Genomic DNA, 14,065 nt, shown 5'->3' with positions numbered 1-14,065 from the left:
AGATGACGCAAAAGCAAAATAAAGTAGGAAGAAACAAATACAGTAAAAGCAGATGCATTTTATTTTTTAAGTGGAAAGAGAGAAATGAGTAGCAGAAACTAAGCTGACTGAACTTCTCAAATGTTCTCCCTGTACTGGGTAGAATGAGGTAATGACACTAGACTGGGAGGAGGGGCCCAGATCAAATTTACACTAGGGGCGGGCAACTGCAAAGCCACCAACTATCAACAGGGAGGGAGGGTGGGAAACAAACTGCAGAAATGTTTCTCACAGCTGAAAAGCAGCAGTGAGCCTTTAAATGAAAGTTTTAAACAGCTAAATGAGCCTCTAGAAAAAAGAGTTTAACTGAACCAAGTTATTAGAAACAAACAACCCAACAATAGAATGACATTACATTTGATCCCCTGACTCTGGTACAATATACACTCAGAGCTTTGCTAAATCTGTTGCAGTATTTAAAAATTACAGAACAATTTCAAAAACTTATACTCTTCCCTTCCAGAATTCTTTGTTTAAACATATACATTTAATCAGTTATAATAAATCTGTTGATACATTTTTAACATAAGCATCTGTACAAATCAGTGTGATAGTCAAATGACACAAAATTATCTATACAACTCCAGCTAACTATGCTGCCATATGTAACACTTGCACTGCCCTACTCTGCCTGGCACAGATGCCTCACATCATCATACCCCCCCCCCCTTTGAAGACTCAAGCTAATTTTTCAAGTGACCCTGGAAAAACAGTGCTTGAGAGAAATAGGGCATTCTGGGAACACATTAACTTATACCCTGTCTTGAGAGTCCATCGGCATTGGCATTGGCATTGCTGACCCCACTATGGTGGTGTGCTGTCATGTCATATGCCTGCAACCCTAGGCCCACCTTAATAATTTGGCATTTTGCTGGCTGACTTTATGTAGCCATTTAAGGGATTGTGGTCTGTAACCACAGTGAATTTCCTTCCATACAGATAAGGCTGACCTTTCTGCAGTGCCAATACTATGGCTAGGCATTCTTTTTCTACAGCTTCATAACACCTTCTCTGGTGTTCACTTTTATATCTGCCTCAGGTAGCCTGTTCAAGAGTTCATCAGTCTTTCCACAAAGTAAATCTTTCTCATGGCAACTTGAAACTGGACTCTTCTTTTTGCCATCTATATCTCCTGCCTCATTCTTCCTCTTGTGTTCTGTTCCACACACCTTCCTTTTTATGAGCTTGTGCACCATAACCATGCCTCCTCTTTGTTACCTTACCCCCAAGCCACACAGTTATAGAATCCGCTCAGCCTTTTTCTCATGCCTTAACCTGTTCATCCCTTTAGTTTTCATCGCCATTCAATGAATCAACTAGCAGTACACTACAGCATCTTGTTGGCCAAAGATACTATTATCTTGCTCTGTTCTTTGTGGATCCTCATGGGCATGATTGCTACTCCCAGACCTTTTTTACCGCTGTTACTTTCTAGGTATACTGTCCTTATGTTGTACATCAGTGCTAGGATGATGCTTCCAAAGTGCATTACTCTACATTTGCCCACAGTGAATCCATGCTGCCATCTTGATGCCTATGCCCTAGATATAACCAGGTCCATATTAATGCTTGCTGTCTATCCCTGAACATTTTCCAAGTCTTTGTGCCATTACTGGGTACATTTATTTTGCTTGCTGTTCTGGGAGATTCTGACATAAACAAGCTGAATAAAACCAAAGTACCACCATCTGAGGCTGGCTGTGAATCACCCCTTTGCCCTTTAACTTCAAAGTTTTCAAATCCCTATTCTACCACTTCACTGTACATAGCCCAGCACCAGCCTGTTTAACTTTGCCAGCATTATCTTGTGTGGAATAAACCAATACCATTGCTAAAATCAAAGTAAATGGTGTCTTCTAGAGCTACCTATGCAGTTGTAGTTATTACCCAGTCACACAAGGGCAGAAGGTTGCTCTGACAAAACCACTAACAAAAAAATCCATGCTGCTGTTGATCCATTATGTCTTTGGTGGTTGAGGCAACCTCAGCCCTGCCCATTGTGATCCTTTCAATGACCTTGACAAGAATACAGGCCAGACCCACCAGTCTGTGACTCCTGTGTTCCACCCCGAGCCCACGCTTGTGCAATGCCATCACAATGTCCTACATCCAGTCACATGTTACCACATTGTCCTTTAGTGTGCATAACCTAGCTAGGTGTTTGTGGAGTGCCTGTAATCATTTTTTTCTGTGTTAACTCATCAGGTCTTTGTACTTTATCCCCCCCTTAGCCTTATTTGCTCCATCTTCACTCCCTTCAGTGTGTCATATCCCCCTTCATCCACTTCCTCCCCAGTCCCAGGCATTTCCTATACCGGTATAATTTGCTCCTTTACCACCTTGCAGGTTCACTTACTGTGTTGCTGTGTTGTAGCGCTTCTGTTCCTGTTCTCTTTTCTCTTAGCTGCATATTTGTAGAGATTCTTTCGGTTATTGATGCTATCTTTGCACCCCATTAGCTTACTCTTCACGTCTACTTTTATGATCTTGGTAGCTGCCCTCCTCATATGACTACTTTTCCCTACCTCATCTCTCCATCCACCTTCCATATGCTGTTTCTCCTTTATTACGATTTGGCCATCCTTCTCAGGTGTATTTTTGCTTCTTTTATGTCTATTTTTTGTCTTATCCTCATTGTTGCCTCCATGTCATCCCTGATGTACTCCGTAGAGTAATTTCATACTACCCCCCAATTCCCCAGAAACCTTTTACTTGACTCTGTAACTGTCTGAAACCAGCCCCCTAGTCCCATATACCAGGCATCATTCTACATATTCTGACTCTCTTTGACATTTGGAACCACAATATGAAAAGTGGGTGCTGCTCACCGAGGCTTGAGCTCACTGACTCTCTCAAATCTTGCTATTACCACAGCCAAAATTCCAATCTACCCAGTAGGTTTTTTGACATTTTATTAAAATCCTGATTCCTCCAATGACTCCATGATGAGGATTCCTTCTTTCTGCAGATGGACAGAAATTTTCTTTTGCACCCCTGACTAGGTCCAGTCACACACCATTAGCACTTTGTTTTTCTTATACCCTCTAACCATTTTTGTTTCACCCTTTACTCCTATCTTTCTTTTAACCTCCCCTATACTTGTATCCAGTGGTCTGTAGACCATGTCCTCCCATAATATCTCCCCATTACTTCCCACTAAATTTATGACCAACACTCATACCTTTTCTTTTCCCTTTCCCCCTTATTACTCACCAAATATTCTTCCACCTCTTGCTTTGCCCATTCTATGTCTGTTTCTTGTCTGACCATGGTAAGCATTATCCCACAATAACTCACATTGACATTTGTTTATTCTCAGCTCTCCTACATGCCCTGCTATTGTCTGCAAGGAACTAAATATTTTATAGTCACATGTACTCATTGATTCTGCAGCTTTCTGCCACTTATTTTCCTTCTGCTTTTCTTTTTCTACAAAAACTGAGGTAACTTACCTCATGTACACCTCTTTGTTACTTCTCTATCAGCCCTTTTTTATTTCTGTTTATTTTAAAATACCTTGTATGCTGCTATACAGTACTAATCCCCCTTTCTTCCCTTTTTCCTTCTTGTCTTTTTTCCAATCTGTTCATAGTATTCCTTAACAGTGCACCTCTTTAGAACTTCCCCTAGAAGCATCCGCTTAAAAATCATGTGCCCTATCTCTCTCTTGCATGCTGTCTGCAGCAAATGTTCCTTTTTTCATATTTCCTTCTTACTGTTTCCTTTTTTGTGATGGACAAAGAATTGTGACTCCTTCTGATGCCCTCCATCTGTGCTACATCATTTTATTTTTATTTAGTACTGATTTTCAGTGGGGCAAGCAGTATATTAATTGTCGACTATTTTTTAAAGCAGGATTATCATGATAGTCTGCCTGTTTTCCTACAGAAAAGAACACTTAGCACTTATGTACATGAGTTCACGTGGAAGACTTTGTTTATCAAAAACTGGCACATTTTCTACAGCAAATGTTTATACATATGTGGCTCGTAGTTTAGACATCCCAGTTTTACAACTGAATTTTCATGAAATGGGTGGTTATAAAGCTATATTGTCTTATAATTTTAAACTGGCATTCTGTTCATCGAAATCCTAGTCCAGACTATAGTTGGCTCTGTAGCACAGAGGTTTTGGCCTCACAACACACCTGGTGACCTGAGTTTGCCTATTAGCCCATCCAGGGAGAAATGGGAGTGAGAAGCTGATACCACTTTGTTCATCCTCAGGAGAAATGGAGTTGAAGTCCCCCAAATTAAGTTCTATGTAGGGGGAATTCCCAGAAGTGCAGCTCATGAACTAGGGAATGTGGAAGGAGGGCAAGTGCCCACCATGGACTGCACAACACTCACATTGGGGATTATAGCTGTGTGTAATCCAGCATAGCAAGCATTGCACTATGCATTCTGCCCAGAAGGAGTACTATATATTCTAAATTATCTCCTAACGCTGAGTTGAGCCATGATCCCTGGTTCTAGACTATCTCCCCTGGTGTTCTAGAATGCTGGGGTATCAGGGAGAATGAGTATTTTTTTTTAACTGAACTCACATTCCTCATCAGAATAGTGCATGAAACCTTCTTATGCAGTTGATGTTGACGTCATCTGTCACAGCACAGCATTATTAATTAAAAAATGTAACTGCCTTTGAGATGTAACAATCCCACTGATACAGCATTAATGCCTGATCGGTTAATTCTGCAGGATTATTGAATCTGGTACTCAGATATGTGGCAGTTGTGATGTACTGCACCTATATGTCACAATCCAATGTTTGTAATGATCCCTGATAACTAGCTCCCAGCAGTTATATGTCAGTGAAGTCTGCTGGGAGTGTTAGCCCTTTAGTAATTCTTCATTGTTCAGTCCAGGTATAAGACTTCCACAGCAGACACACAACTGCTGAAGAGCCTTACAAAACATATCCCTACAATGGAAACATATTATCTGCTGGTGGCACAGCCAAATTCCTGTCTGTGGCACTGCACTGGAAAGTAATAATAGCAGTCGGTGAGACCAGAGCAGAATATAACTGGCATAGTAAAACAGTTTCAGGGGAGGGTGGGGTAAATGTGCAACTGCTACAGCAGCAGTCTCAGGGTAAGATGGAGTAAAAGTGGTATGGACTAAGCAGCAGTCCCAGGGTAAGACAGGGTTAAAAGTAGTAAAGACAGAACAGCAGTCACAGGGCAGGAATGAGTAAAAAGTGGCGATGACCCAACAGTGGTGTCGGAGCAGGATGGGGTAAACCTAGTCCAGTCCCCAGCTCTCTGAGCAAGGAGTAAAAGTGGTACAGACCCAACACCATTCTCAGGGTAGGATGGGGTAAACATCGCACAGACCCAGCAGTAGCAGCAGCTTTGGGTCAGGATGGGGTAAAAGTGGTACAAACCCAGCAGGAGTGTCAGGGCAAGCATGGTACAGGTCCAGTTGTGAGGGAAGGATCAGGCAAAAAATGTACAAATCCAGTAGCAGTCTCAGGGCTTGATGGTGTAAAAGTGGTATGAACCCAGCAGCAGCCTTATGGCAAGATGGCGTAAATGTACAGCAGCAGTCTTGGGGCATAATGAAGTAAAGCTAGTACAGACAGATCCACAGTCTCAGTGCCCTTTTTTGAGAGCTTATAAGAATATGTATTTTTTTATTTTCAAGGAAAATTCTATACAATTCCAGAGTACTAGATACTAAAAAAACTACTAGTCCTAAAACTGTGAATTTACTTCATTCAATAGTATAAAAAATAATGGAATTATGGTAATCACTGTTGTAATTCCCTGAAACTTAGTTTTGGAACACTGAATTTAATTTTTTTTTAATAAATGACAACTGAAACAAGACGGTAGTTGCTCTTATATTTTGGAAGATGGGAAAAATTTAACAGATTGTAATGCAACTCTCACATAAATTAAAGCATGTATGCACATGTGTGACTGTGTGCGTTTGTGTTTGTACATAACTGATCTACCAAATGCTAGTTTTCTATAAAGAATATTCACTTTCTTTTTTCATTTTAGGCTGCAATGTTGAAAATGCTGTCTACCCTTTGGGCATTTGTGCAGAACAAACAGCAATTGTGAAGGCTGTCTCAGAAGGATATAGGAGTTTTAAAGCTATAGCAATTTCTAGGTAAGTACTGGATGAAATCTATGTGCTGTTTTTTTTTTTTTTTTTTTTTTTGTGAACAGAAATCATGCACTCCGAATTTTTATTTTATTGCTGTTGTTTGTTAAGTAGATTGTCCATCTGAGTATAACCCCATTTTTAGTTGGAGGCCAGGAGCATTAGCTGGTTAAGTGACTCACTTAGACTTGTACAGTAGGCAAATTAAGACTTGGGGGAAGCAAACCTAGGACACTAAAATGAAACCTTTCAGCAGCTCAAAGCCTTACTGCTTTGTTCTAAACTGCCAAAAAGAGTCTAGAGACAGTGAGACTTTAGTCATCTTTCTGGGACTTATTGGGAATTTGATAGAATGTTTTTCAAGGCAGAGAGAATAATACATAAATAACCCTACAGAAAAATATATTTTTTTAAATGATGTCAGTGTGGCCAGTGGGAGAGAGTAACAGTGTGTCTCAAAAAACAGAAATGGATCAGATGTTTATTATAATAGGAGAGTAATGTAACCAGAGTATTGGCCATTTTACTTTCTCAATTTTCCACCTCCCTGTAGTCCTACCAAAAACTGGAAAACAAATTACATGCCTCCTGGACTCTACATTCCTGATCTGAAAACAGCAGTCTCTATGCCATGACTATTAATGTGAAGCCTTCAAGCTCCTCAGACCACATTACAGTCCCTGCTGATCCACTGACAAAGATGCTGTCCCAGCCTTCGCATCCAGCTTCATGTAAAGCATCATAATGATTATGTTCACTTTCTTTACTACCCAGACCCTAAACAGCCATCCTCTTTAACTCCATTCAGTGTTTTGACTGAGTGACAGTTAATTAGGTACGCATGGACTGCTGTTGCAACTATTGCTGAACCATGTGTATTCCATATATGCAACTTCTATGTAAAAAGCAGACATCTGCTGGTTGTGCGCTAGCAATATTATGTGAAACACTTAATGGAATTAGGGAATCACATGGGCTTTCCTACAGAGTTTTATTTTCTGATTTAATGTGTATACATTCAGTATTCCACGTTGTCGTCAAAGTATTCTGATGAAAACACAGCTGAGTTGTACATAATTATAATGCAGAATATGGCCGTATCCAGATTCCACGATGGGGGCACAAAAAGCTGTACAAGATGGATCTAAATTTTCGTGTCATTCTTACCCAAAAAAGATCAGTCATTTTTCACTAAGTGTTTACTGACACCAGTGACACTATCCATTCAGTAACCAGTTTAAAGCTACTACAGAACATTGCTTACATAAATTCTTCCTGCAAGTTTTCATAGGATCATAGGAGGTTACTATATTTCTTCTTTACAGAATGCAGCTCAGTGTTTAAGTCCTGTCATAATGAGCAAGCATTGTTTCATTTCTTATTTTTGTGTTGGCTTGCATGACATCCAAACAACATGTTGATATGCCTACCAAATGTCAGTCTTTGTTTTGTAGCTTGCTTAGTGGTTCCCCTACCTGTGCTCTCTTAGCTCATTCATTCAGTCAGGGATGAGAGAAAGGCATCCCCGAGCTGATGATATTAGAAATTAGGAATGTACATTTTACATCTTATTTGCTGATTTAAATTAAGATGAGTGTGATGCCCCAGCACTGGTTCAGTAATCAAGGAGCCTCAATCCTCACCACTGGCAACAGTGGGGTATGTACACACTGGGAGGAGGACAGGTACACGCACATTAAAGTGTAATTTCCCTTAAGAGCACACAGAGACCACAGTCAGTCTGGGACTGGTTTCTCCCTCTTTCTCCAGATGCCCAATTAGACTCTCCACTGGCACAGCTATAGAGTTGAGATCTCAACTGAGTGGCCAGCACCCTCTCTGTCCAACCAGTGCTTTGAGTGAGTTCCTGCCCAAGTAACTGACACACACTATTTGAGTTGTACACACACACATACACACACACACACACACACACACACACACACACACACACACCTGGAAAAGGCTGGCACAGATTTACTAGCTATGCCCCCTTTTGCCCAGACTATAAGGTAGTTATCAGTGCCACCAGCCAACTCTTTGTCAGCTACTTTAAGGCCCTTAACAAAGGGTGTGCAATTTTACTGTGTAATGTTACTATTAATCCATGTGGTAGTTTGACCAAGAGCAAGGCTGTTAGGAGTGGCCTGCACAGTGTCACCAAACAGATATGCAAGTACACTAAGAGCTTAAATATGTCTCGCAAATATCAGCCACAATGATAGGTTTAAATAAATTTAATAATAAATAATGTAAGAACAAGACAATACTAAATATGTATTCACAGTGACTTCAGAATTCAAAATCACAGGAAATATTTAAAACAACATCACAGGACAGTCACTAATAAATAAAGAAAATATCTAAACTAATATTTTATTTTAGATTCAGTAAGGAATATAGTAATTACTGTACCTTAATTAACTTACTTACAGAGCCAGGCAAGACAGATGTGATGAGTGGGTCTTCCCAGCTGATGCTGCCAGGTCAAAGACAAAATACAAAATGCATTGTAGAATGCAAGCCCACAGGAACAAAGTAAAAAAAAAAAAATACACTGTAAACTGTAGACCACAGAGAAAAGAAAACCAGACACCAAGCTAGCCTTTTTGTTCACTTTAATTCAAACTGAACTTCATCAGAAATTTCTGATGAAGTTCAGTTTGATTTAAAGTGAATGAAAGCACTAACTTGGTGTCTGGTTTTCTTTTGCTCTGTGGTCTACAGTTTACAGTGTGCTTTTTTTACAAAATGCATTGTTTCTCTCTCTCTCTCTCAGAGAGTTCTTAAATTAATATCGCAAATACTGCAGCATGACATCACTTCTTGTCATTTGACTTCAGTTCCCAGGCTCAAAAACAACCACTGAGGTAGCATTGAGCATCTACCTGTGAAAATACATAAACAAAGGCTTTTCCTCAGATTTTGCAGCTCCTGGAAGTCCTAAAACAAAACACTTCTACATTTCAAACCTAGTAATTATCTATCTTTCAAGACAATACAAAACACTTCTAGTTCTAGACATTGTGTCTGTTACTGTACTGAAACTGAGAGATAACATCTTTTGTTTATGGCCCAGCTATAAAGTAACTTAACCTCAACCATTCTTCTGAAGTTTTGCAAGTTAATCTCCTGTGTTTTAGTCTCCCCTGTTAAACAGTTACAGTAGTGTATATAAAAAATATCTCTTCAGCATACGTCTATACAATATGACATACAGTTCTAATACATTTGTAACACAGGCATATGAATCATGTTGCTGTTCGCAATTGACACACAACCACTTACTGCCTGCACAGCTATGTGGAATTTTGTATCTCCTTTTGTCACACTTCTATATAAATCATATAAATATTCACAAATGACATATAATTATTTACAAAATTACAAACAGCTAAGCTGGCAATATTTCCTTTTGTGACAGTGAGTCTTAAAGACAGTAGTCTCAAGGCATACCTTAGTTCTTGTTTGAGAGTTTGTACCTCATGGTGATGGAATATAAGCCTAGGAACTGAATTGTAGCATGTCTTTGCTTTTGCTACTTTTGTAATCGCTATAATCTTACCACTTAATATTCTCAACATGGTAAAATCTTTGCCTCATTTGGGACTAATATTAAAAATGTTAAAATTTAAAAAAATGTGGTTCATGTTAAAATGACAAATGCTTGGAAATGCACTGCTACAGTCACAATTCTCTGTCATAATTTTCTCCCTCTACCTCATATCCAGTGCACGTGTACACAAACAGAGGGATAGGTATGTTAGAATGATCACTCAGAAATAACTGTCAACAGGTGAGTGAAACAAGTGTGCTTGGCAACCTGAGAAACCAGGTCAATGTCTTGTGAGTTCATATTGTAGATGACATCATGTTGACAGCTGGGGACCATGTGGATGTTATTTCCAAGTAATAGTAAATTTCCATTGCTGCTGTCTGTAGACTGTTTTAAGTTGGGTGATGTTAGTTTATGGTTAAGGTGAAGTTTAAGGTACATACAAGCAACATCCAGTGTTTTTGACTGAGTAAGTAGAATAGAAACAAATATTGCATTCGTACCAGGTGTTACCATGTGGTAGGGGGTGGATGGCTATCAGCTAGATAAAATCTGTAGGTGTTGTGGACATGACCTGTTACTCCTCCAACCCCTTTTACCTGCATGGTCATTTCCATAGATGGTGTAACCTGGGATATTGATTTCTGAGTTGACCTATGCACTGCTTAAACCACATCAGAGAAATTGCTTGTACTTGACATTTAACCTCAGACACACAGGTTAGATAATATGGGATTTTCTTACAAAGGATTATCGTCATCAAGATGAAAAAATCCTAAGGAGTGTGAGTCTGCACAACTGGCAGTTTGACTGTAATATAATATTATTTGTGAGCAAAGGAGACCCATATTAGTTTCAATATTCCCAAACTGAGGTGATCTTCAGTGTAACTAGCAGTTAAATGATTTTGCACAAGTTTTCACTAGTGTAACGGATTCATTTTTCTTATGTTTGTATTTGCATATGTATTTTTTGTAACTCAGTAATCAGTGGTATAGAGTACAGTTTTATACTATTTTAATTGGAATATGATGTCTCTTAGGGAAAAGGTGAGACATGAATGTGAAAGACATAATTATTCTGTGTACTCTTAATTATAACATCAGAAAGACAATTTTGGGATAAAAAGTAGCTTTAAAGATGCTATTACCATAGTGATTATTTGGGCAGAGTTGTTGTTAAGTGTTGTACTTACAAGGAAGAATAGATAACACAATGTATACAGTGAGTTTATGACTATCAATGGATATTGTTAGCAAGACCTATATTAAGATTAGATTAATAGATTAAAAATAGGCAGCACAAACTTTGTTGACAAAGAGTACTTGGAATATGTAAATTTCAGAACACAAGAAAGTGGTTCAGAAATGACAGCTTAATTAAGTTAGCCACAATGGTTATACATTAAGAAAGAAGTGGTGCTGTAAGTCATCAAGCTGCATTTGCATCAAGCATCTAAAAAAAGAAGAGACACTGTTTGATCAGAAATAAATATAGTGACAGCCATTGTTCTATCACTATATTTGTTATGTCTTTCAATCTGCAGGCATCTCTACTTATATCAGGTAAAAGTACGAATGTAGTTCACAAGAATAGCCTCTCCATGGTGCAGAGATGATACTTCTGCTGTCCAAGATAATGACTGACTGATCAGGCTAGTGACTTGCAACTTGAACCTGTGAGTGGATCAGGCTAGTGACTTGCAACTTGAACCTGTGAGTGGATCAGGCTAGTAGTGACTTGCAGCTTGAACTTGTAAGTGTCTCAGACTAGCGATTTGCAACTTGAATCTGTGAGTAGATCAGGCTATGGAAACTTGCAACTTGAACCTGTGAGTGGATCAGGCTAGTGACTTGCAACTTGAACCTGTGATTGGATCAGGCTAGCGACTTGCAACTTGAGCCTATGAGTGGATCAGCTTCATAGTGACTTGCAGCTTGAACCTGTTAGTGGATCAGGCTATGGAAACATGCAACTTGAACCTGTGAGTGGATCAGGCTAGTGACTTGCAACTTAAACCTGTGAGTGGATCAGGCTAGCGACTTGCAACTTGAACCTGTGAGTGGATCAGGCTAGCGACTTGTATCTTGAACCTGTGAGTGGAACAGGCTAGTGACTTGCAACTTGAACCTGTGAGTGTGCTAAGGTTTTCTGCAGGCAGCATTGTGATCCGATTAACCTGTCAGACATGAAGTAGGAATGCAGCAGCAGATAAGAAAAAGAAGCAGCAGTTATTATCTCATTATCATTTGTTCAGTTCTCAGAATCTCATTATTGTTTTCAGTAAATTATAATAATGATTATTTTAGTTATTTGATCTTAGTTTTATATATATATCTGTGGTTGTGTTATATTTAAACAACAAATCAACATGGGATATATACAGGTACCACGATGACTTGTATACATTTACATTTGTATACATATAAATAAATCCTATGCATATATACAAATATGCCCAGAAAAAGACACACACACTCTCTCTCACACACACACACACACACACACACACACACACACATGTATACACGCACATGTACACACACACACACACACACACACACACACTCGAACATACATTTAACTGCAAAAAAGAAGAAAGCTCTACAATCAAAAACATAAACCAGTGTAAATATTTATTGTAGTAATCCAGCTCTCTGCCTGACAACAGACCCAGGTTTTGCCCTTTGGCCTTTTCAGTGTTGCGAGACCACCATAAAAAAATTAACAGCACAAAATGGACACATGCTGAAATTATCCGGCCAACGACTGGAGCAGTGCAAAGTTAAATAAGGAACTAAATAGTCAATATCTAAAATGGGGATATAAATTTCAAAACTCGGTTATATACAAAATATATTCAAAAATCAATGTCATAGGATGTCCTTACATTCACTGCTCCAGTATTCCTAACATATGGAGTTCTCTGCAGTGGAAGCCTGACATCCGACCAGTCTGCCAAAGCCTACTATTGCTTTAAGGTATGCTGAACTTCACCCCTACACTGCTTGTGTAGCATAGGGCATAAAGGTGACATTCAGGTGTATCATCATTAGAACTTCTTTGCCAGCAGTCTGAGCACTTCTTACAATCATTGGTCTGTTTGCCTACATCCATTTTCCACTACTTTTGAATGCATTTTCATTCTTTGGTGAACATCTACGCTTGTTTTCTGAAGTCTGAGCACCATTGCAGATAAGTACCCTGTTGGGGTTTTGTTTTTTTTTTTTGACTTTTTTGTGCTGTTAGGGGTTAATGTCATCCAGGAAGGGTAAATACCAGTGTGGGAGACAGATTCCCCATAAAGACAGCCACTGTATGCGTCTTTTTTGCCGAGGAGCTTCTCTTGACCATAGGACCTGTCCTATTTATCAGGCTTCCCTTTCAGAAATCCTTCATAGTAGGCTTTCTTCCCTTTCCTTGTGTCTTGAGAACCAGCGTCTTAAGATTCTCACTAAAGATACAATGGAAGGAACCTCCCACCCCAAGAGGCAGCTATTAGGGAAGAAGAAGGTAAAAAAGTAAGACCAGAATCTTCCACTGTCTTGCCTGTACTGGCTGTTTTTCTTGAGGTTGGTGAGAACCTGGATGCTTGCCAAGTTGTGTTGTCGGATTCCTTTGCCATGACTGGGTTGGAGGCTGGCGAGCATCCAGCTGGCACCATGTCCAACGAGACTTTGCAGGTGTCTGTTTTGGACATTCAGGGGGATCCACTTTTGATTATTTCCAAGGGGCCTAGGGGGTTCTGCAGATTCTGTTTAGGAAAGAAGTTCCTACTACAGTTACTGAATGCCGTCCTGGGTCAGAGCCTTCTAAGTTTTATAGGGCAGATGTTCCCTTAAAGAAAAAACTAAACAAACATGTTTCTTCTGCTCCTAGGGATCCACAGAGTGATTGGCAGGCCTTTACTCAGGGGTTGTGTAATGTTTTAATGTCATTAAAACCACTTCAGGGGGTTTCTGTTCCTGCTTCTCTTTGGTTCTCTACTCCCCTTAAAAGGCCTAGAGAACAGGATTCTTCTGAGGAAGAGTTGGATTCTGATGAGGAATGCCTGATTTATTTTATTCAGATTCCTTGTCCTTTGGCCTATGGGTCAGAGGAGGAGGAGGAATCTAATAGTCCTGATACTCCTTTTGAAGAAATTTCCTTTGGGGACACTATCTCTAGGATGATGGAATTTTTTAAGTGGGATTGTGCTCAGGTCTCTGATATCCATAAGAGGTACCATGAGTTACTGCAGATGGAATCTCCTAACTTGCTGCTATCCCTCCTGTTTTTGGCTGCCTTGTTGGATGCTTTTTCCAATGCATCTAAAGCACCTGATTCTCTGCCTTCTGCTCCCAAGAAGCCTGAT

At 39.6% G+C, this 14,065-nt stretch overlaps 1 protein-coding gene across 1 annotated transcript in view; it reads left to right on the top strand.

Annotated features, from left to right (window-relative positions):
- Window positions 1-14,065, top strand: part of LOC122793600 (cytidine deaminase-like) — a 204,381-nt gene that overhangs the window by 38,430 nt on the left and 151,886 nt on the right. The window contains exon 2 of the mRNA XM_044061772.1: window positions 6,050-6,161. Coding sequence (XP_043917707.1) covers window positions 6,050-6,161 — 112 coding nt within the window. The remainder of the gene's footprint in view (window positions 1-6,049; window positions 6,162-14,065) is intronic.

Source organism: Protopterus annectens, chromosome 2.part0 (assembly GCF_019279795.1).
Source record: "Protopterus annectens isolate FY-2018-M chromosome 2.part0, PAN1.0, whole genome shotgun sequence".
In the NCBI taxonomy this organism is placed as follows: domain Eukaryota; kingdom Metazoa; phylum Chordata; order Ceratodontiformes; family Protopteridae; genus Protopterus; species Protopterus annectens.
Note: the sequence above shows the minus strand (reverse complement) of the source record. Positions and strands in the feature narration are given on the sequence as shown.